Raw genomic sequence first — 24,207 nt, 5'->3', positions numbered from 1 at the left:
TTTAGGCTCTGATCTCAAGTTTGAAAATGATAGAGCTATTGTTGTTCAACTATCCATGCTCTTTGAAATCATTTACATAGAAAAAGAAAAATCAACTGTGAAATTGTTAAATTATCAAAAGCTGACTGAAGCTCTGTTTGGAGCCTATCATAGCCCCATGAGGAAATTTCTAGCAGTGTCTGTTTTGATACACATTAACATCCTAAGACTGGACATGAAACAACAGACTGGTTCCAAATAGGAAAAGGAGTACAATATACAATATACAAGGCTGTATACTGTCACCCTGCTTATTTAACTTATACGCAGAGTACATCATGAGAAACCCTGGGCTGGAAGAAGCACAACCTGGAATTAAGATTATTGGGAGAAATATCAATAACCTCAGATATGCAGATGACACCACCCTTATGGCAGAAAGTGAAGAGGAACTAAAAAGCCTCTTGATGAAAGTGAAAGAGGAGGGTGAAAAAGTTGGCTTAAGCTCAACATTCAGAAAACGAAGATCGTGGAATCTGGTCCCATTACTTCATGGGAAATAGATGGGGAAACAGTGGAAACAGTGTCAGACTTTATTTTTGGGGGCTCCAAAATCACTGCAGATGGTGACTGCAGCCATGAAATTAAAAGACGCTTACTCCTTGGAAGGAAAGTTATGACCAACTTAGACAGTATATTGAAAAGCAGAGACATTATTTTGCCAACAAAGGTCCGTCTAGTCAAGGGTACGGTTTTTCCAGTGGTCATGTATGGATGTGAGAGTTGGACTGTGAAGAAAGCTGAGCACTGAAGAATTGATGCTTTTGAACTGTGGTGTTGGAGAAGACTCTTGAGAGTCCCTTGGACTGCAAGGAGATCCAACCAGTCCATTCTAAAGGAGATCAGTCCTGGGTGTTCATTGGAAGGACTGATGTTGAAGCTGAAACTCCAATACTTTGGCCACCTCATGCGAAGAGTTGACTCATTGGAAAAGATCCTGATTTGGGGAGGGATTGGGGGCAGGAGGAGAAGGGACAACAGAGGATGAGATGGCTGGATGACATCACCGACTCAATGGACATGAGTTTGAGTGAATTCCAGGAGTTGGTGATGGACAGGGAGGCCTGGCGTGCTGCGATTCATGGGGTCGCAAAGAGTCGGACACGATTGAACGACTGAACTGAACTGAATATCCTAACTGGGGAACCCTTTTCAATATCTTTCTTTCCTCACATCTTAAAAAGTGTAAGCAAGAAAGTTGTTTTGGCAAGCATTTCATGATGAACTTCACCGTGGCTCCAGCAGCTAGTTCTGTGACAAACGCCAAGAACTGAAAAAAATTGCCACAGGCTCATGCGTGCTAAGTTGCTTTAGTCGTGTCTGACTCTGTGACCCTAGGGGCTGTAGCCTGCCAGGCTCATCTGTCCATGGGGATTTTTTCAGGCAAGAATACTGGAATGGGTTGTCATGCCCTCCTCCAGGGGATCTCCTCAACCCAGGGACCAAACCTGCTTCTCTTATGTCTCCTGCATCGGAAGGCGGGTTCTTTACCAATAGGGCCACCCGGGAAGCCTACCACAGACTCAGGAACAACAACAAAAAAGGGTAAATGACTTTTGGTGAGAAATGGCAGTTTATAATCATAATAAACGCCTAAGAACTGCTCTTCAAGTTGAAAGCATTTAAACTACCACCTAAGGCATTAAGACAAATTTTACTTAAAAATGAATGAATGAATGAATAAATAAACATTCCCAAGGGAATACCTGTAAAACTAGCAGCCAAGTCAATTCAATACTCTCAACCACACTCCCCAAAGGGGCAATTGCTATCCTGACTTCTAACATTCAGCTTCATTTGCCTGTTTTTGGATTTTCTCTAAGGGAAATCATATTGTATATTCTCTTTTGTGACTTACTTCTGTCATTTAACACAGTATTTGTGAATATTTATCTATCTTTCAAAAGCATGTCTTGATACCTTTCTGGATCTAATGTAAGTTTCTAAGAAGACATTAGTAAGACATCTGTAGAAATACATTAGTTAGATATCCTGAACAGAAGAACACTGCTCTGTTTACTGCTATTGAATTAGCCTTCCTGAAAAAAATCTGTGTTTATTCTACAACTAATAGCACTCCACATATCTGAAAAAGACTACTCTGCTGCTGCTGCTAAGTTGCTTCAATCGTGTCCGACTCTGTGCGACCCCACAGATGGCAGCCAACCAGGCTCCCCCGTCCCTGGGATTCTCCAGGCAAGAACACTGGAGTGGGTTGTCATTTCCTTCTCCAATGCATGAAAGTGAAAAGTGAAGTCGCTCAGTCGCTCAGTCGTGTCCGACTCTTCACAACCCCATGGACTGTGGCCCACCAGGCTCCTCCATCCATGGGATTTTCCAGGCAAGAGTACTGGAGTGGGGTGCCATTGCCTTCTCCAAAAGACTACTCTAGAGCTATGAAAATAGTGCGGTACGGGGATAGAGTCCTAAGCTAAGAATCCAAAGACCTGAGTCTATTTGCTTTATATTTTTCAGTCAAGGGATCCTGAAGTTGTTCCTAAACATTGAAGTTTCCTTTGCTGTAAAATAGGGCTGTACTCTCTACCATATCCCACTAAGGATACTTGTGAACCTAATGACATGATAGCTATGAAAAAGGCATTGTGGAAATAAATATATGTATATATATATGAATAGACATCTCAATATATGAGATTTTACATTATCAGTACATAATACATATAAAATGAAAACCTACTTTCTTTGCCACCTAAGGAAAATGTGAAATGTTTGTAATTAAAACTGACAAATAAATATACTCAATTTATTGAGCATGTTACTGACATCTTATTATGATACTAAATTGCATTTTATCAATTCATGTTTGATCCAACACTGGTTACAATGATCACATCTACTACAGATCCTTGAAAGGTAATTAAGGCTTCCCACATGGCTCAGTGGTAAAGAATTCGCCTGCTAATACAGGAGACAGAGGACACATGGGTTCGATTCCTGGGTTGGGAAGATCCCCTGGAGGAGGAAATGACAACCTTCAACCAAAGGAATGTTTGAAAGAATTAAATTAAATCATGGAGATCAAATCAGTCAATCCTAAAGGAAATTAATCCTGAATATTCATTGGAAGGACTGGTGCTGAAGCTGAAACTCCAATACTTTGGTCACCTGATCCAAAGCGCCAACTCACTGGAAAAGACCCTGAAACTGGGAAAGATTGAAGGCAGGAGGAGAAAGGGACAACAGAAAATGAGATGGTTAGATGGCATCACTGACGCAATGGACATGAGTTCAAGCAACCTTAAGGAGAGAGTGAAGGATAGGGAAGCCTGGCGTGCTGCAGTCCATGGGGTCTCAAAGGGTCGGACACAACTGAGCAACTGAACAACAAAGTCATACCAATGTAAATCAATTATGTCTACCCTTTATGCAGTTGCGACACTCAAAATAGGCTTGATATACAATACTTATTATCTACCCTCACACTGCAGGTACACCACACACACACAAATCAAAATTAATTTTGAGAATTTCATGACAGTTTGTGTAAAGTTCACATTAAGTGTCACATATCTGAAGTTGAATCTCAATTTAGTAAATTATGTTACTCTTTCTGATATATACACACACAGAAATAATTTTTCAGGCAACCTTGAAATATAGCATAGATAGCATAGACTTTAAAGGCCATGGGAAGCAAATCTTAATAGGCAAACTTCAGCTTGATGGAAAATGAACAGCATGGCAACACCCTACCGAGAGGGTTCCCTCTTCCATGAGACGTCTGCCTAGGGAGATGGTGAAGCACTGTTTTATGGTCTGTATTCTGCTCAGTGGGACTCATCAGCCCTGGTGACCTACTTTTCTTTCAGTTGACTGAGACTGTCAGATTTGATAACTCTCACAATGAAACAGATCTTCAGTTCAGCCTCATTGCCAGGGGATGATCACTAGGGATTGCTCCAGTATAACAACTGACAAAGATAATCTAGTTTATAAAGTACCCCCTTCCTTTGTGAGAAAATTTCCCAGACAAGCAGGGCACAGATAAAGTTATATGCAAATGTGACTGTTGCACAGTGCTACAATCTACTAAAGAAAAATAAGAAGCCAGGATGGCGCACCTTTCAGAATGATCTGACTCCCATTGCTCTCAATATTTATAAATACAGAGGGGCACAGGAAAAACCTCATCCATCTCACCGGCAGAACACATCACAATTACTCCATTAAGATGGATACTGGAATGCCATGGATTATTACCTTAGCCTCTTACCTCTGATCTTGTTAGCCACCCTCCCCTTCTTCCCATCCCTGCTTTAATAGTCTATTCCAGTGGAATAGTTCTATTCCACAGAAGCCTGAGGGATCCTTTCAAAACATGTCAGATCATGCTGCTCCTGTGCAATCTTACTAGAACCTACAAGACCCTACATGACCTGTGAACTGGCCCATTGCTATTTCTGACCTCAATTCCTACAGTCCTATCCCTTCTTTATCCTACTCTAGCCACACCATTTTCCATCCAGTTCCTTGTACAAACCAAGCACGCTCCTGCCTCAGGGTCTTTGCACATGATATTCCCACCATCTGAAATGCTCTTCCTTTAGACATCCTCATGGATAGCACGTTCTTATTCTTCAGGGGCTTAGTCAAGAGTCCCCTTCTTGTTGAGGTCTTACCTGCTAACCTGCCTAAAATTTCAACTCCTCCCTAATATTTTATATCTCCCTGTTCTTCTTTCTTTTTTCCCTTTAGTACATATCACCAGTATACATATATTTTAGCTATTTATCTTGTTTGTCTCTCCCTTGAAAATGTAAGTTTCAGGAGGCCTTAAAGCAGAATTACATAGAGTGCAATTTCACAATTTTAGCTAAAAAGGAGTCACCATTTAGTGACTGATGTCTCAATACCTTGCCCTGGGTTAGAGGCTTTATAGAAATTGGCACCTCATTTAATCTTCATAGCATTAGCCTCATTTTGTAAATACAGAAATGGAGTAAAGCAACTTTACTTGAGGAAAGTTGACAAGTGGGCAACAGATTAGAACCTACAGCTGGCCTCAAAGCTCTGCTGCTAAACAGTGTAAAATAACAACTTGATAATATTTGCAATAAATTACTATGTGTTTTCTAATCTAAAAATAAAAATATCCGTTTATATCTCTGAATAAGAAAAAGATCTTAAAAAAAAAAAGAATCTATAGTAAAGTCAGCAGTGTGGTATAATGAATGGAACACTATAAGTATCAGCACACTGGCTCTGTCATTTACCAGCTGTATGTTTTGAGCAACTCAAGCTCCCTGTGTTAAGAACAGAATAATTTAAATAGCATCGCCATGCTTCATGTTAAGGGATCCCTTAGTACAGGGTGAATTTTATTTTATTTTTTTTAATATCGAGTTTAAAGTGGACTTGCTTTCAGAACTTAAATGCAGCTTGATTTATAAATGCAGTTTAATTGCTCAATAATGTTCATTAATATCTATCTGGAAGGAATGGAGAGTCACAAATGAAATGTAAGAAACCATGATTTCTTGTGTCAAATTGCTTAATTTACCAAGGGAGATCACCTGCCATACCAGGAGTTGTTTTGTGAATTTTGAATACTGTTAAGTCCTGCATTTTAGAACTTTGAGGTCCTGTCTGGAAATCAGACAAGTTCCCACCAGATGGATGGTGAGGCCTGAAACATGGTCTCTTTGGCAGACTGCCAAGTTATCAAAAAGTGGGCTTAACTAAAAAACACATTTGCCCAGGCTTTTTTTTTTATCTGCTAAGCTTTTAAAAATTAGAAAACATAATTATAGCCAGAGTTAAACTTAGCATTCATTTAGCAATTATTACATAAAAATAGATATAGAACAGATGAAACTATATAGAGCACCATTTAAGAGGAAAGCCACATACATTCCAGTCCTTTTTACAGGACACTTACTTAGTCTATGGTATTTTCGTCTTCAGAATTAAATCCGTCTTGGGTGGACTTTTCTTTTTAAAGATTCTAGATAGTTTATAAGGTGCCAAAATGTTTGCAGTCTTTTTTGTCTATATGCTTATTCCACCTTTAATATACTCAGACACAAGCGATCCTGACTTCATTCTCTTCTCTCCTTATTCCCCTTCCCCCTCCCCTGGGCTCTGGACCCGACAACAAAAACCAGGGGTAGTGGTTTTGAGGGGAATACACACAGAAACAGTTTGTGGCCCATCCAGAGCTCCACAAAGGCCAGGAGGTGGTTTCCATATTCATGTTATCAAATAATTTCAATTGTTCCTTCTCTCCTATTCAATATATTACCAAAATTCAGCGCCTTCATCATGGGCTCTAAACTTTCTTACCACGTACTGAATTGAAATATTTTGGATTTAAACTATCACACATAAAGTGAACATAAATGTTCAAAATGATAATGTAATTTCTTGCCTTTAATGGCCTTTTATTATAATAAATCATATATACAAAGTATATAACACAACAATGAATTTTTAAGAACCTATTACCCAACTCATGACTTAAAATATTATGAATAATTGCATCTACCCCATACTGTTACCTCGAGGTAACTGCTCTCCTGAATTCTGCGTTATTTATTATGCCTTTAACTTTTGCTATGTATGTGCATCAGATCAGATCAGATCAGTCGCTCAGTCGTGTCCGACTCTTTGCGACCCCATGAATCGCAGCACGCCAGGCCTCCCTGTCCATCACCAACTCCCGCAGTTCACTCAGACTCAAGTCCATCGAGTCAGTGATGCCATCCAGCCATCTCATCCTCTGTCGTCCCCTTCTCCTCCTGCCCACAATCCCTCCCAGCATCAGAGACTTTTCCAATGAGTCAACCCTTCGCATGAGGTGGCCAAAGTACTGGAGTTTCAGCTTCAACATCAGTCCTTCCAAAGAACACCCAGGACTGATCTCCTTCAGAATGGACTGGTTGGATCTCCTTGCAGTCCAAGGGACTCTCAAGAGTCTTCTCCAACACCACAGTTCAAAAGCATCAATTCTTCGGCGCTCAGCCTTCTTCACAGTCCAACTCTCACATCCATACATGACCACTGGAAAAACCATAGCCTTGACTAGATGAACCTTTGTTGGCAAAGTAATGTCTCTGCTTTTCAATATGCTATCTAGGTTGGTCATAACCTTCCTTCCAAGGAGTAAGCGTCTTTTAATTTCATGGCTGCAGTCACCATCTGCAGTGATTTTGGAGCCCAGAAAAAAAAAGTCTGACACTGTTTCCACTGTTTCCCCATCTATTTCCCATGAAGTGGTGGGACCGGATGCCATGATCTTCGTTTTCTGAATGTTGAGCTTTAAGCCAACTTTTTCACTCTCCACTTTCACTTTCATCAAGAGGCCTTTGAGTTCCTCTTCACTTTCTGCCATAAGGGTGGTGTCATCTGCATATCTGAGGTTATTGATATTTCTCCCATAAATATGTCTAAATTACATATTTAGACTTGCTTAGTTTGTATGTAATTATACAGGAATACTTACAAAGATATAAAAGCATAGGATTATATGAAGTATTAAATCCAAGTTTCTCTTCAAATAAATGCATATCTGAGTCTATAAGATGCCTTCTTTATCAGTCATTATGTCAATGATACTTTGCCATTCTCTTTAGTGTTATTTACTTACCATTATGTTTCTAAGCCATATCCATGTAGTTAAGTGAGCCTATGGTTAATCCATTTCACTGAAGCATACATTCCATTCTAATACATTTATTTATCCACTCTTTTACTGATGGATGATGGGTTGAAAAAGATGTTCATGCTATTATCTCAACAAGTCAAAACTCCCCTAACCAAGAGAGTGGTTAGCCGGTGAGAGATACAGCTAAGGCTCAATTCCACTACCCATTGTTGAGGGAAAACAGGCTCTGGAGTCACAGATCCGGGTTTCAATCCTAGTTCACTTTTAGGGGTGAAGGGTGTGTTCACTATCTTGATTGTGGGGATGGTCTCACGTATGTATAAGTATGCCAAAACATATTAAATTGTGTACTTTAAAGGTGTGTAGTTTATTTTATATAAATTATACCTCATAATGCTCTTTGTAAAGAGAGGGAGAACTCTGTTTCAGGATTTTAAAGCTTTCTGATCTTAAGCAAGTACTGTGATTCCTCCAAGACACATCTGTGACCTGGGTATAAGCTGCCTTACATGGTTGCAGTAAGAATTAAGCAGACACACAGGTAACACCAGCCCAGCTTCTGGCTCCTGAGCTTTTCCATGTGCCAAATGCTTGGCTCCATGCTGGGAATATCGAAATCAATATGATGAGGATGCTGTATGGCCTCCCATCTCCGCCCTGATCTAGAAGGGAAGGCAGATATGAATAGAGTCTCATTCCAGTGTAATGGGATGCATGGAACAACACAAACCGGAGCAAGTTGAGAGACGCCCTCACTACTTGAATGCATAAAGGCCTGAAATGACAGACCACAATCTTCTCACCCTGCTAAATAGGACAGAGCAACAAAGTGCCACAGATCGCAGAGCAGCGAACACATGGAACCAGCAAAAACTCCTCTGGGTTTCCACTGTGTCCTGGAATTACTTACCCAGAGAGACCCAATAATAAAATAATTGTATCTAGAATCATGTTTTCTGGATAGTTAAGTGACCCAAGGCCAGGGGCTCTGTCTATATATTGGGACTAAGCAGGACTTAACATGGTTTTTTGAAAACAATACCGTGAATAAGTGAACGCTGCTACTGCTAAGTCGCTTCAGTCGTGTCCGACTCTGTGCGACCCCGTAGACGGCAGCCCACCAGGCTCCCCCGTCCCTGGGATTCTCCAGGCAAGAACACTGGAGTGGGTTGCCATTTCCTTCCCCTATGCAGGAAAGTGAAAAGTGAAAGTGAAGTCACTCAGTCGTGTCCGACTCTTTGCGACCCCATGGACCGCAGCCTACAAGGCTCCTCCATCCATGGGATTTTCCAGGCAAGAGTACTGGAGTGGGGTGCCATCGCCTTCTCCGAAATAAGTGAATAACACCAAACAAGTCAAAGACAGAGGGAAAAGTGACAACAGCAGGCATAATGAGAAGGAACTTGGGTAATTCAGCAATCTTGTCCTATCATTTCACCAACATGGTGCAATGAAAAGAAATGAAATATAAAGTGAGAAGCCCTGCATTCATGTCCTCTCAAATACTGGCTTTGTGATCTTGAAAAAGTAATTTAATATATCTGAGTCTCAGTTTCAAGATGGTTAAAATGCTAGCAATAATTATTAAAAATATTGACTTTATGGAAGGTCTTGTGAAAATGAGATATAATTTGTGAAAAAGTTCTAAAGTGTTCTACAATTATTATAAAATGAGTGCCAGTAAAATAACCACTGGTAGTTCTACACAGATAACCTGTAAAGTCACAACAACTAGAAAGTCTTGGTAATTGCTGAAACCTCTCAAATTTATTGCTTTAGGTAGGAAATTCTATGTTTGTGGAATAAAAGACTTAGAATGATTGAAAGAGTAGCCAAATTTTCATAAAACCAGACACTGTCTACTGAACTAATTTCTTTGAAGTCTGGTTTGAAAAACCAAGCAGTTTAAAGACATCAGTCATCATTATTTGAGCATATACTGTGCCAGGCACCACGCTTAAGGATTTAAAAAACATTAACTCACTTCAGCCTCATAACCATCTTCAAGGTGGGTAAGGCAATCAAGTAATTTATTATCAAAACCAGAATGCCTTTGAGAGTGAAAGGAGTACTTTTAATAATTACACAGAACAGCAGCCGTAAACCAGGACTATCCTGAGCAAAACCAGAACATGTGGTTTATGACTCTTCACAGTTAAGGAAAGTGAAACTCGCAGAGGGAAGCAATTTGCCAAGGCCACCAACTTCGAGAGGTGGGAAAGCTCCTCTAGACCAGTCTCCCAAGCATCACCTTATACATGCTTCCTACATGTGTGGTTACAGAGGAAGGCCACTGTCCTTTTGTCATCCTCAAAATCCTCCTTCGATTTAAATCTCTCATATCAGTAGAGACCGAAACAGAACCTGAGATGATGCCAGTGCGAAGAAAAACAGAGACTAGAAAAGAAAATTTCAGTTTCTATCAATACCATGAAAGCCAATCATTTATTGCCACAATCCCAGTCTAATTTATCTGTCTGGGGAGAAGGAGGGCAAATTTTACCCAAGAGATTGAGTAACTCATGACTGACATCCTTTCTGCTGAGACAATGGGGCCTCTGTGAATGTTTCCCTGATTCAGTGAACATATCATCAAACATAACCTCCCACAATGGCAGTTGGAGATATGCCCTCTCAACTCACAGGAAGTATCCTGTCATCTCTAACTGAAATTTCCTTCAAATACCTGAATAACCTCTTTGGTAGCACCTGGCACACAATGCAAACTAACAAAACAAAGAACTGTCAAGACTAGAACAATACCAAAGCAATAGCTTACTCTTTGATTTCACAGTTGAATAAAAATGTTATTTTGTGAGATTTCTGAATCCCTTTGCAGACAGCGTTTTTCAAGCAGCATGTTTACTACGTAGATGACATATATAACATATACTTGGAAACAGTTCAAGCAACTTCTTTTCTTGCTACACTACATCACTACTTTGCAAGATATATATGTGGAGATCACCAGCAAAATAACTTTCACTACACCATAAACACAAGTCCTACTTGGGAAATGTTTTGCATTTGGATAATTACTTTGGAATGATGAGCCAGAATAAATAACCAAAACAGACATCCCCTAAGTTCTCTGTTCTAATTTATATGTCCTTAACTTCTGTCTTATTAGCAACTCTCATTTTAGGGGAGTGCTTTTATCCTAAGCGCATAATAGATGCTTAATTATTACCTGTCCCTTCTCCAGAGTTCACTACTGTCCTCACCATAGCCTACTTAGAAATACAAAGGGTTTTCCCAGTAGAATTTTCCTTCTAAATTGACTTCTGTATACTCCATGTTTAAAATGACCCCAAATGCTAGAGTGACATTTAAGGACATGATTGCAGTCAGGGGTCTTGGAATTAACATAAAGACTATACACTGTTAGCTTGGAGCCCCTCATACAATGAATGGATCCCCACCTGATCTCAAATGCCAACTTTACCATCATATATGCATGGATGCATGCAAGTTGCATCAGTTGTGTCCAACTCTTTGTGACCCTATGGACCGTAACCAGCTGGGCTTCTTTGTCCATGGGATTCTCCAGATAAGAATACTGGAGTGGGTTGCCATGCCTTCCTCCAGGGGATCTTCCTGACCCAGGGATCGAACCCATAGTCTGTTATGGTCTCCTGCATCAGCAGGTAGGTTCTTTACCACTAGCATCACCTGGGAAGCCCTAAAAAGTTAGGTCACTTCCTGGACTTTACATTCTGTCTTTAACATTCTGTCCTACCAGTTTGTATATTCAGGTGCCACACTGCAGTGATTCCTGACTCTTTATGTTTTAATACCTGGTCAGGCTGCTTCTCATTCCCCATTGCTCTTCTAGTTTACAGCTTTGCCAGTAGCAACCTTGGATCCGGCCTCTCCAATCCTCTTTCTCCTCCCCCATCCCCTAAAATAATTCCACACTAAAACAGAACAAAACTACTCAATTTTTTATTCCTAGTGTGTTAATTTTTAAAATTAACTTGAGCAGAATTGACAGTTTTTTGATATTGAATCCTCTAAGAGCATGTTATATCTTTTCATTTATTCAAATCTTAGCTGTGTTCCCATAAAGTATTTTAAAGCTTTTTCATATGTAACTTGCATTTTTAAATTAAAATTTTCCCTACTTTGTTTACTATAGCTATTTTAAATAGACTTTTTCTACTATCTCTTCTAACTTGCATATGTAGATATGAAAGTTATTGATTTCTATACCAATATTATACCATATGTATATCTATACTATGTTATAGTAACTGCAAATGCCTGTCTTATTCTTTGTTTTAATGAGAATGGCCCATTAAAAATTATGTTGGATTTGGTGACAGGTAGGTACTTTTGTTAAGTTACAAATATCCACTTGTTCCCATATTATTATATTTTTTTAATCAAGAATGGCTGTAAAATTGTATCAAATGTCAATATCTACAGTTTTTATATGATTTTACCCCTGAAGTATATTAACACAATTAATACATGATTGAATTACCTAATGATAAACATTCTTAAATTACTATGGAAATAAATCCAGATTGATTTTGAAGTATTCATTTCATAAATGAGTTACTAGATTATGTTTCCTGTTATTTTTAATTTCTAATGCCAATATTCATGAGTGAGATTGGCTAGTTTATCTTATGATTTGTGTATTCAGGTTTTGGTATCAGTGTTAAAACTAATTTATTATCATTTTTTAATTTCACCTTTTCCTTCTCTTTCTTTGCTCTCAGACAGTTTCAAGCACTGAATTAAATACTCTTAAAACTTTAGTAGATTCTTCTTCGTGAAACTGTCTAAGCTTGGTGTTCCTCCTCAATTTGGTTCAGTGTTTTTTTTAACTATTTCAATTTTTCCCCAGTTTTATTGAGATATAACTGACATTAATATTGTGAAAGTTTAAGGTCTACAATGTGATGACTTGATGCATATATATTATAAAACAATTATGACAATAAGGTTAGTTAACACCTTCATCAACTCAGTAACTACTTTGGAGGTCAATATGGTGTAATTTTTGATACAATTTTTTTAACATGGGAATTAGTCTGTTAATATTCCCCCTCTACATGTTCTAAAGTCAGATTTGATACTTTAAATAAATTAGAAAATCAGTTTCAACATTAGCTATGTCTTGCATCTAACAAAAGATATATATAATTTTTATTCCCAATCATAAAATCTTCTGTTTGAACAATGTTAGTGATTTCCTATTAGCTATGCAATAAGAGCTAACTCTCTCACTTGGCATTGCCCGTCGGTAATCTTACTTCAGCCTCCCTCCACCACTATTCCTGTCATCACTCTTCGTGAACTCAGCATCCACTGAGCTGTTCCGTCTAACACCTGCTCTGATCCTTCACAACCTTACCTCCAGTGCACCTCAGCCACCCACTCTTAGGGACATGCTCTAGACCTAGTTGCTACATAATACCTGAACTGCAATTCTGGAGTGGTTCACTAACCAATAATCCTACAGAATTTGCTCAAGGTGTGAGAAAAAGAAAAGAATCAAGAATGTGCCCGATGATCTTGACTTAAAAATGGGTAGAAAGAAGATGTAACTTACTGAGGTGAGGAAAACTATAAAAGAATCAGGTAGAGTTGTTTTTTTTTTTTCCTTTTTTTCCTTTTGGAAGAGAGATGTGAGAATCACATTTGAATTTGAGTCAGTTTGAGATAGCTGTAAGAGACATTTAAGTGGCGATGGACAGTAAGCAGATAAATGCATGAGTGTGGACTAGAGCTTAGAAATTTAGAAAACTTCCATGCGTGGAATTTAAGAGATAAAGTTAAGAAGTAGTATTCTAGGAATTACGAGACACACTTCAAGTCTTAGCTCTGCCACTTGCTGTATGCATCACTTGCATCTTCAAGGCATTAATTTCTTTATTTAGAAAGTGGTGAGTGGAAGACTGTTCTCTAAGATCTTTTTTGAACAGGCTGTTCATCCTCCATTCATTTAATTCAATAAATATTTACACAGAAGAACAAAACTGGAAGAATCATACTCCCTGATTCAGGCTATATTACAAAGCTGCAGAAATCAAAACAGTATGGTACTAGCACACACAAAAATAGATCAATGGGTCAGGATGAAAGCGCAGTCGAGGATCATGCATTGAATTTAGAAGACTTACCTTTGGATCTGTTTCTTCATCCTCATCTTGGTAATCATCACAGAGGGGACTGGAGTTGGCTGCAAAGGTGGGTCCTTGGGAATAGTACTGAGAACTCCGATAGCCATCCCGCCGTAACTTATCACATTCTGCAGGAGTAGAGGCCAGGGAAGGGAGAAAGGGCTTTAAGAACCAGGATTTGCTTACTCCTTTTTATTTACCTTTTCTTGCAATATTTCTCTACATATAATAATGATTTAAAATAATAATAAAAATGATGATGAAAAGAACTAAGAGTTAGTAAAGCAGCTACCACACCTTATATGCCATGTTAATACACTTCAAAGGGACTGTTTTACACCTCTCAAAAACTCTCTGAGTCAGGGTAATTACATTACTTTTATTGAAGTATAGTTGATTTACAATGTTGTGTTAATTTCTACTGTATAGCAAGTTGACTCAGATATACAATGTATACATTCTTTTTTAACATTCTTTTCCATTATGGTTTATCACAGGATGTTGAATATAATTCCCTGTGCTATGTTATAGTAGGTTGCTATTGTTTAGTCACTAAGCTGTGTCTGACTCTTTTGCAACCCCATGGACTGTAGCCTGCCAGGCCTCTCTGTCCATCGAATTTCCCAGGCAACAATACTGGAGTGGGTTGCCATTTCATTCTCCAGGGGATCTTCCCCACTCAGAGATTAAACCCAAGTCTCCTGCATTGGCAGGCAGATTCTTTACCACTGAGCCAGCTGGAAGCCTGTACACCCTATATATGATAGTTTGCATCCACTAATCTCGAACTCTCAATCCTTTCTTCCCCTACTCCCCTCCTCCTTAGCAACCACAAGTCTATTCTCTGTCTGTGAGTCTGTTTCTATTTTGTAAATAAGTTCATTTGAGTCATATTTTAGATTCCACATATAAATGATATCATATGATATGTGTCTTTTTCTGATTTACTTCACTTAGTATGATAATCTCTAGGTCTGTTTATGTTGCAGCAAATGGCAATATTTCATTCTTTTTTTATGACTGAGTAATATTCCACTGCATATATATACCACATCCTTTTTATCCATTCATCTGTTGATGGACATTTAGGCTGCTTTGATGGCTACTGCAAACAGTGCTACTACGAAACAGGGACGCATGTATCTTTTCAAATTAAGAGTTTTGTCTAGGTGTATGCCCAGGACTGGGACAGCCGGATGACATGGCAACTAAATTTTTAGGTTTTTGAGGAACCTCCATACTGTTTTCCATACATACTATAATTTTTGACATGTAACAATTGATGACATAATTCCACATCAAAAAACACAAGCAATTCTCATGTGAGGCTTGCCTTCTAGACTGATCAACTGGAAGTGAGAAATCATGGATTATAATCTATCATTCTGTTTTTATTTCCAATTTAATTTGATGCTAAACAGCCTATAATCACTGTGTGGAGTTTAGCACAAAGCTGGGTGGCAGTCTGAGAAGTCTTCCAGTTCATGGAGCAATGACTGGGGCCGCTGGCTGCTCAGAGACCGGGGATTCTCTTCAAGAAGGAACCACTGCACTGCTAACTCCCATCAGTTGAGGGAGAACAAAGCAAGGGTTCTAATGACATTTTAAAGTCCCAGGAGCTCTCCTATGACTTAGATACCTCAGAAAAGTATTTGCCTTGCAAAAGGATTCCCCACAGTATTGCTTTAAATATCCATCTTGCTAAAGGAAGGCGACAGGTGTTTGGTTTTGGGCAAGTTTCCTCTTTGCACAGTTTTACAAAACCACGCACCTAATGGCACAGAACTAAAGTAGGGCATCTTCAGAGCTCCCTTTTAACACTAGGATCTAAGCTGCTTCTTCAAAGAGGAGATGAGCAGCTGCTTTAGTGGAGGGATAAAAATAAAAAAATCCTCACTGTCCTGTGTAACCTATCTCATGGTAGAAGCAGAGAGTCAAATGAAAACTACACATCAGATTTTTTTTTTTTAACTCCATAGAAATAGTTACAAGGCTCTTTTAGAATGCCAAGCTAACTGAAAAATTGTACAGGTAATCATAAGATAGTTAAACACTAATACTTCAGTTACTTATGGGTTGAATAATGTGTGGGCTAGACTGGCAATCCATGCTAACATTGAATAAAAAAAGAAAATTAAAAAAAAATTTCTGACACCTCCAGAGTACATTTGAAAAAATGAGGATTTATAACACTAATCAAACCCTTTTCAGTGAAAAAGACTTCCACGTTTTCTCCAATACTTCACAACTTCTCTACAAAAATAAATAGTACAACCAGATTCTGTTCTCATTCCTACAGGGATGTTACATAAAGCATGATGACTAGTTTTCAAATGGTGTTCAGTACAGAGTTCTTGGATTCTGTAAATATTTTACTTTTAAAATGATTTTAATTATTTCCTTTTGGCTGTGCTGAGTCTTCATGTTGCATGAGCTTTTTTCTCTCTAGTTGCGGTGAGCAGGACTGCTCTCCAGTTGCAGTGCACAGGCTTCTCTTGTTGCGGAGCAGGGGCCCCAGGGCACATGGGCCTCAGCAGTTGCGGCTCCCAGGCTCTAGAGCACAGGATCAATAGTTATGGCGCACAGGCTTAGTTGCTCCATGGCATGTGGGACCTTCCCAGATCAGGGATCAAATTCGGGTCTCTGGTACTGGTAGGCAGATTCTTCACCACTGAGCCACCAGGGAAGTCTGATTTTATTTTATATTTTTTTTATCTTAAAGCTAAAATAAAACATAACACTCAACCCTATAATTCTACATGTCACTAATTTGTATTGCTAAATTAACTTTTCTGTAGTCCTATAAACTGAAGTCTCCTAAAGATTCAGGGTGAATCTTGTAAAACAAACTAATAAAACCTATTACCACTGTAAGTTACTTATCACATAATTTGGTGCTTTCAAAAATAGTTACCAAACAAAACAAAACACAAAGTTAAGGCCAAAGCCCTTTAAACCAAATCCTTTTCTTATTCAAAAAATAATCCTTTTCACCCTCATTCACCGACCTTAAGATAAGTACAAGTCTCAAACTATAGAATTTTACAGTACTAAATAATCTGTTCTCGATATCGGGTACCATGTAAGAATGTGTTTAGAAAAGATTCCTCTGCAAGGGACTGTTAGGCTAGGTCATCTCTAAAGGTGGTATTCATTCTGATATTCTTGGCAATAATATTAAAAACATCCAAAATGTTATCATCAAAAACGACAACAAATCACAAGAGTTGGCAAGACTGTAGAGAAAAAGGAACCCCAGTGCTGTAGGTGGACATGTAAATTGATGCAGCCAGTATGGAAAACAGTATGGCAGTTCCTCAAAAAATTAAAAACAGAACTATCACACAATTCAGCAATTCTGCTTCTGGGTATTTATCTGAAGAAAATAAAACAGTAACTCAAGAAGATATATGTAATCCAATGTTCATTCACACGCACAGAGGAATATTACCCAGCCATAAAAAAGAATGAAATCTTGCCATTTGCAATAGCATGAATGGACCTAGAAGGTATTATGCAAAGTGAAATAAGTCAGACAAAGACAAATACCATACGATTTCACTTACATGTGAAATTTAAAAAACAAAACAAACAAATCGGAAACAGACTTAAAGATTCAGAGAGCAAGTGGGTGGTTGCCAGATGGCAGGGGGGATGGGGTTGGGCATAATAGATGAAGGGGATTAAGATGTACAAAATTCCAGTTATAAAATACATAAGTCTTAGGGATGTAATATACACCCTTACATAGAACATGCTCGATAATACGATAATAATTTTGCGTGGTGACAGATGTTACTAGACTTACCATGATCACTTTGCAACATATTTAAATATCAAATCAGTATGTTGTACACCTGAACCTATACAGTACATCAATTACACTTCAAAATTTTTTAATTAAAAGGAAATTAAAAATAGCCAAATGACATACCTGTTAAAGCTTATAAAACCAAAATACTGCAAAATTGTTATCCATATATTAAAATCATGAAAAGATGGCAATTGTTAGTATTCCCAGTATGTGTCATCTTTCAAGCCTAGTTTAAAGGACAATGTCTTTTCTTACCATGGTTAAATTTATGTCACAAAAATGTTCAAATAGTGCTATAACAAACTAATATCAAATGAACATGGTGCTCATCTAAGATTAAATTAGGCCATATAAATTTACGGCAGATAACCAATTTTTAAATTCTTACCAGATTAATATAATAAACTCATTAATTAATCTAAATAATTAATAAATACTCTAATTAATCCAAGAAATTTATCAGCTTCCACTGTCATTCATCTTCAACTCTAATGGGAAATCTAGGAAAATTTCCTCTTGTCAAGTTGCAGTGGCCCTCAGCTTCTAAAACCTTGGCTTTGTTCATTAAAAAGTGAGTTTATTGTCTATGCAGTGAGATATAAGCAAGTGTTGCTGCTGCTAAGTCACTTCAGTCGTGTCCGACTCTGTGTGACCCCATAGACAGCAGCCCACCAGGCCCCCCCGTCCCTGGGATTCTCCAGGCAAGAACACTGGAGTGGGTTGCCATTTCCTTCTCCAATGCATGAAAGTGAAAAGTGAAAGTGAAGTTGTTCAGTCATTTCCAACTCTTCGCGACCCCATGGTCTGCAGCCCACCAGGCTCCTCCATCCATGGGATTTTCCAGGCAAGAGTACTAGAGTGGGGTGCCATTAGCAATCATGAATAAACAAAGACTTTTCAAACGCTACACTGATGGTAAGGGCAAGGCAAAGTATAACTTAAAGCCAGGTTATGCCAGCAACCACAGGCGGGAAACGATACTAAATGTAATAGAAGCTCCGTCTTTAACACATATGCTTCTTGCAACAGAAATTTAGAGTAAAACCATGCTATTGTTCTCACAGTACTGCTCAGATAAAGGTGTCACTGTTTGTAGTGTCCTCTGGTTTTCCAGCCACAAATTTCCTCCTCCTTTCTTTCCTGTCCAGCTATTTTCTTTAGCACAAGAACAATGGACAAATAACGTGGGTGACCAAAGTTTTAAATATAGAAGCAAAAAATACTGTCAGAGGCTTAGAGGGTTACCTAACCGTCTTACGAATTTAATACTGTTTTGTCCTCCCAACCTTCACATATTACACTATTTGTTGGATTTTCTGCTTTAATATTTTAGATATGTTGAGGGAGTCTGCTGCAAGAAGATTTAGAGTTATCTTCAAACTCATTTTCTCTACCGGAAATCCTTGATGAATTTCCATGCTCTCTGTTTTGCTCCTAAGTGTAATGAATTAGTGACAATGAGCTGGAGTATAAAGCAGTCACAAACACTTCCAAGCCCCAGGGGCTTAATACAACAAGAAGATGTTTTTATGACTCTGCATGTTCTCCCGGTCCAGGCAGTGGTGGCAGTCACATGGAGATCAGGCCGTGGGAAGATCCCCCTCAAAGAGTGCTCAGACCATCAAGCAGCAGCACTACTGGCTCTGGAAACTTCTGCCAGAAGTAACCAGGTTACTTCCTCTCCTGTTTCTTTGGATACAACAAGTCACACGTCCACATGTACCTTCAGAGGTGAGAAGAAGGGCAACCTTACCTCATAAGCAAGGGGAAAATCAAACTATTTCAAAACAACTCTAATGACTCCTCCAGAAACAACACCGAATCTAAGACTTCTCAGATCCTTGTCACCCATTCTCCCAACACTTAGTAAACGTTTATTTCTAATCCTTCCTATATAACGTTGAGAAATGTGGGATTTGCAATGAAAAGCTACACTTGTGTGTTTCAGTGACAGGACGTTAACCACTGGCAGGGGTGGGTGGATGGGTGGGTGGCACGGCCATGCGACAGCTCTACGGACAGCAGCTGAGTGTCTGTAATTCAGACAAACCAGGCACCACTCACTACCTGTGAGACCTGGGGGACAGCATCTTATCCTCCTAGAAACTCAGATTCCACTTCTAGAGCTGGGCCATTACTTCATTTGGGAAGCTGTCATGAGAATCAGTCAACAAGTATTTCTGAGAACTCTGCTCTTTCAGGTAAGAGACTAGGTCAGCGTGCGTCAGGACTTGGTACAGAACCTTCCCACTTGGCCAGTGCTCAAAAAACACGGTCACTGATGTCAACAATTACCAGGGAAGCCATAACTACCTCAAATCCTCTCACTTTTAAAAGTCAGTAAGCAATTCCATAACAAGACTTCCCTGGCTACACAATTCTTTAAGATTCTAAGGTCTGACCAAACTGTTGGCTACATCTTGACTAAAACATCATGAGGTTGTATTTCTTCTGCATATGACACTCATACAGGGATCCTCTTACTGTCAGTGGCCTAAACATTTATTTCTAACTCCTCTCAACCCAGAAAAAGAACATAAATTTTTGAGTTGATCTAAGTACAACAACATGCGAAGAGATGACTCATTGGAAAAGACTCTGCTGCTGGGAGGGATTGGGGGCAGGAGGAGAAGGGGACGACAGAGGATGAGATGGCTGGATGGCATCACTGACTCGATGGATGTGAATCTGAGTGAACTCTGGGAGTTGGTGAGGGTCAGGGAGGCCTGGCGTGCTGCGATTCATGGGGTTGCAAAGAGTCAGACACGACTGAGCGACTGAACTAAGCACAAAATTTATTAACCTAATCGGTTTCATGTAATGTTCAAAATTCTCCAAGCCCGGATTCAGCAATACATGAACTACGAACTTCCAGATGTTCAAGCTGGTTCTAGAAAAGGCAGAGGAACCAGACATCAAATTGCCAACATCCGCTGGATCATCGAAAAAGCAAGAAAGTTCCAGAAAAACATCTATTTCTGCTTTATTGACTATGCCAAAGCCTTTGACTGTGTGGATCACAATAAACTGGAAAATTCTGAAGGAGATGGGAATACCAGACCACCTGACCTGCCTCTTGAGAAACCTGTATGCAGGTCAGGAAGCAACAGTTAGAACTGGACATGGAACAACAGACTGGTTCCAAATAGGAAAAGGAGTACGTCAAGGCTGTATATTGTCACCCTGCTTATTTAACTTATATGCAGAGTACATCATGAGAAACGCTGGGCTGGAAGAAGCACAAGCTGGAATCAAGATTGCTGGGAGAAATATCAATAACCTCAGATATGCAGATGACACCACCCTTATGGCAGAAAGTGAAGAGGAACTAAAAAGCCTCTTGATGAAAGTGAGAGGAGAGTGAAAGTTGGCTTAAAGCTCAACATTCAGAAAACTAAGATCATGGCATCTGGTCCCATCACTTCATGGGAAATAGATGGGGAAACAGTGGAAACAGTGTCAGACTTTATTTTTCTGGGCTCCAAAATCACTGCAGATGGTGACTGCAGCCATGAAATTAAAAGACGCTTACTCCTTGGAAGGAAAGTTATGACCAACCTAGATAGCATATTCAAAAGCAGAGACATTACTTTGCCAACAAAGGTCCGTCTAGTCAAGGCTATGGTTTTTCCAGTGGTCATGTATGGATGTGAGAGTTGGACTGTGAAGAAAGCTGAGCACTGAAGAATTGATGCTTTTGAACTGCAGTGTTGGAGAAGACTCTTGAGAGTCCCTTGGACTGCAAGGAGATCCAACCAGTCCATTCTGAAGGAGATAAGTCCTGGGTGTTCTTTGGAAGGACTGATGCTAAAGCTGAAACTCCAGTACTCTGGCTACCTGATGTGAAGAGTTGACTCATTGGAGAAGACTCTGATGCTGGGAGGGATTGGGGGCAGGAGAAGGGGATGACAGAGGATGAGATGGCTGGATGGCATCACTGACTCAATGGACATGAGTCTGAGTGAACTCCGGGAGTTGGTGATGGACAGGAAGGCCTGGCGTGCTGCGATTCATGGGGTTGCAAAGAGTCGGACACGACTGAGCGATTGAACTGAACTGAACATGAAGCCTTATACTTAGGAGCATTTTTACACTAAAATAGTATCAGCCAGATGCCTGATAAATGTATTCAATGTTTTGAAACTTCCAAAGCAAAGATAAAAAAGGATCAAGGTTTTTTGATCTGAAAGTATGTGTGCTGGGTTGAACTTTGTCCCCAGAAAAGAAATGCTGAGGTCTTAACCTCGGTACCTATGACTATGACCTTATTTACAGTCTTTCCAGATGTAAGCATGTTAAAATGAGGTCTTTTGGGTGGGTTCTAACCCAATGTGACTGATGTCCTTATGAGAAGGAAACATAGACACTGGGACCATTTGAAGATGCACTGACACAGAGGAAAGACAGCCAGGTGCAGACAGAGGCAGAGACAGATTGGAGTTAAGCTGCTGCACGAGCACACAGGGTCACCAGAAACTGGAAGAGGGTGACCACAAGAGGCTGAAAGGAGTATGGCCCTGCCAACACCCTGATTTTGGACTTCTAGCCTCCAGAATTATAAGACAATAAATTTCTATTGTTTTAAGTCACCCGGTTTGTGGCACTTTGTCATGGCAGCCCAAGGAAATCAACAAAGATGGAACCAGGAGATGCTAAGATGTGAAAGATGTTCATAAGGATCTTTGGAGAAATGGGGTGGGGTTCCCTTTGGTAGGAATCTTAGAGCATCATGGTGAAGAAACTGCAACAGGAATTGGGCATCTGGAGTTGGCTGTTTGGCTGCTGAAGAGCTGTGCAACTCTGGGCAAGAAGCATCTGTCAGCTTCAGCACCAAGCTCTAAGGTTCCAAGAAAAGTTGGCGGTTGTAGTAGGAAAAGGCAAGACGTAAAACAACTCTCAGCAGGCATAGAGTAACTGCTATGTATTACTAATATTAACTTTGATTGAGGGTTCCCTGTGAACAAGCCATTGTTCAAAGCACTTTACGTACAGTAAATCATTTACTCTCCACAATGACTTTAAGAGATGGGGATTAATATCCACATTTTATGTACAAAGACCTTGAGACACAAAGAAACTTGCTCCAGTTGGTGGAACCAATATTAGACTCCAGGTGCTCTGGCCACAAGGCTGGTGCTCTTTCCTGAGAGTGTCAACTTGCTTATGATAAGAAACTCTCCTCCTCCATGTCTCTGGTTTGTTGTTGTTGTTTAGTCGCTCAGTCGTGTCTAGTTGTTTGTGATCCCATGGACTGAAGCCCGCCAGGCTCCTCTCTGCATGGGATTTCCCAGGCAAGAATACTGGAGTGGGTTGCCATTTCCTTTTCTAGGAGATCTTCCTGACCTGTGGAGTGAACCCATGTCTGCTGCACTGGCAGATGGATGCTTTAGCACTGAGCCACCAGGGAAACCCATATGTCTCTGTACCACACTTAATTATGTATAAAATAACACTGGTCTTTATCTGATGAATCAATAATACACTTTTGGGTTTTAGAAATTAAGAAATTGAACTAGTTTTACTAGAGTTTTTTCCTATACTTAAATTTCCATAACAACAACAAAAATATAAGTACAGAATGTAGTAAGTATTGTTCATCTTAAGGAATGTTGGTATTTAAGGTTTACCACAGTTAAAATTAGAGATGGACTCTTAGCTTTTCCTCAAAGGGAAAGCATGTCTGTAGGTGAAAACACTACCTATATCATAAATAATGAAAATATTAGCAGACTCAGCATTTTAAGAAGAAACAGAAAATTCTTTGATCCCTTCTGAAAATGATTTTATAAATTCTTCAATTTATATTAATTATACATATTAATATATAATATATACTACCATCACCAGTTCCCAAACTCTCCTAGAGCTGATGGCATTCAGGGTTTACTGGCTGGCAGTGGCAGCTGCCATGCTTACAGGGAACCCAAGTCACTGCACTACTTCATGGCAGCTTCCCCCAAATCTTTTGAGGTTTACTTCAAATCCCCTTCTTCACAAAGCCTTCCCCACTTACTGCAATCCCCACACGTGCACCTAAATGTCCACCCACAGATGGATGGATAAAGAAGATGTGGTATATATACACAATGGAATATTACTCAGAAAAAAAGAATGAAATAATGCTATTTGCAGCAACATGGATGGACCTTTAGATTATTAACCTAAATTTGGAAAACTCAGCAGTGGCCACAGGACTGGAAAAGGTCAGTTTTCATTCCAATCCCAAAGAAAGGCAATGCTAAAGAATGCTCAAACTACCACAAATTGCCCTCATCTCACACGCTAGTAAAGTGATGCTTAAAATTCTCCAAGCCAGGCTTCAGCAATACATGAACTACGAACTTCCAGATGTTCAAGCTGGTTTTAGACAAGGCAGAGGAACCAGACATCAAATTTCCAACATCCGCTGGATCATCAAAAAAGCAAAAGAGTTCCAGAAAAACATCTACTTCTGCTTTACTGACTATGCCAAAGCCTTTGACTGTGTGGATCACAATAAACTGTGGAAAATTCTGAAAGAGATGGGAATACCAGACCACCTGACCTGCCTCTTGAGAAACCTGTATGCAGGCCAGGAAGCAACAGTTAGAACTGGA

General features: G+C 39.5%; 1 protein-coding gene across 3 annotated transcripts in view; it reads right to left on the bottom strand.

Moving 5' to 3' along the window:
- The window catches only part of NHSL1 (NHS-like 1), a 146,248-nt gene that overhangs the window by 23,486 nt on the left and 98,555 nt on the right, over positions 1-24,207 (bottom strand). For all 3 annotated transcript variants that reach the window (XM_010844220.1, XM_010844221.1, XM_010844222.1), the window contains exon 3: positions 13,798-13,925. In XM_010844220.1, the coding sequence (XP_010842522.1) occupies positions 13,798-13,925 (128 nt within the window). The remainder of the gene's footprint in view (positions 1-13,797; positions 13,926-24,207) is intronic.

This window comes from Bison bison, unplaced genomic scaffold (genome assembly GCF_000754665.1).
Source record: "Bison bison bison isolate TAMUID 2011002044 unplaced genomic scaffold, Bison_UMD1.0 scf7180017864198, whole genome shotgun sequence".
Taxonomy (NCBI): domain Eukaryota; kingdom Metazoa; phylum Chordata; class Mammalia; order Artiodactyla; family Bovidae; genus Bison; species Bison bison.
Note: the sequence above shows the minus strand (reverse complement) of the source record. Positions and strands in the feature narration are given on the sequence as shown.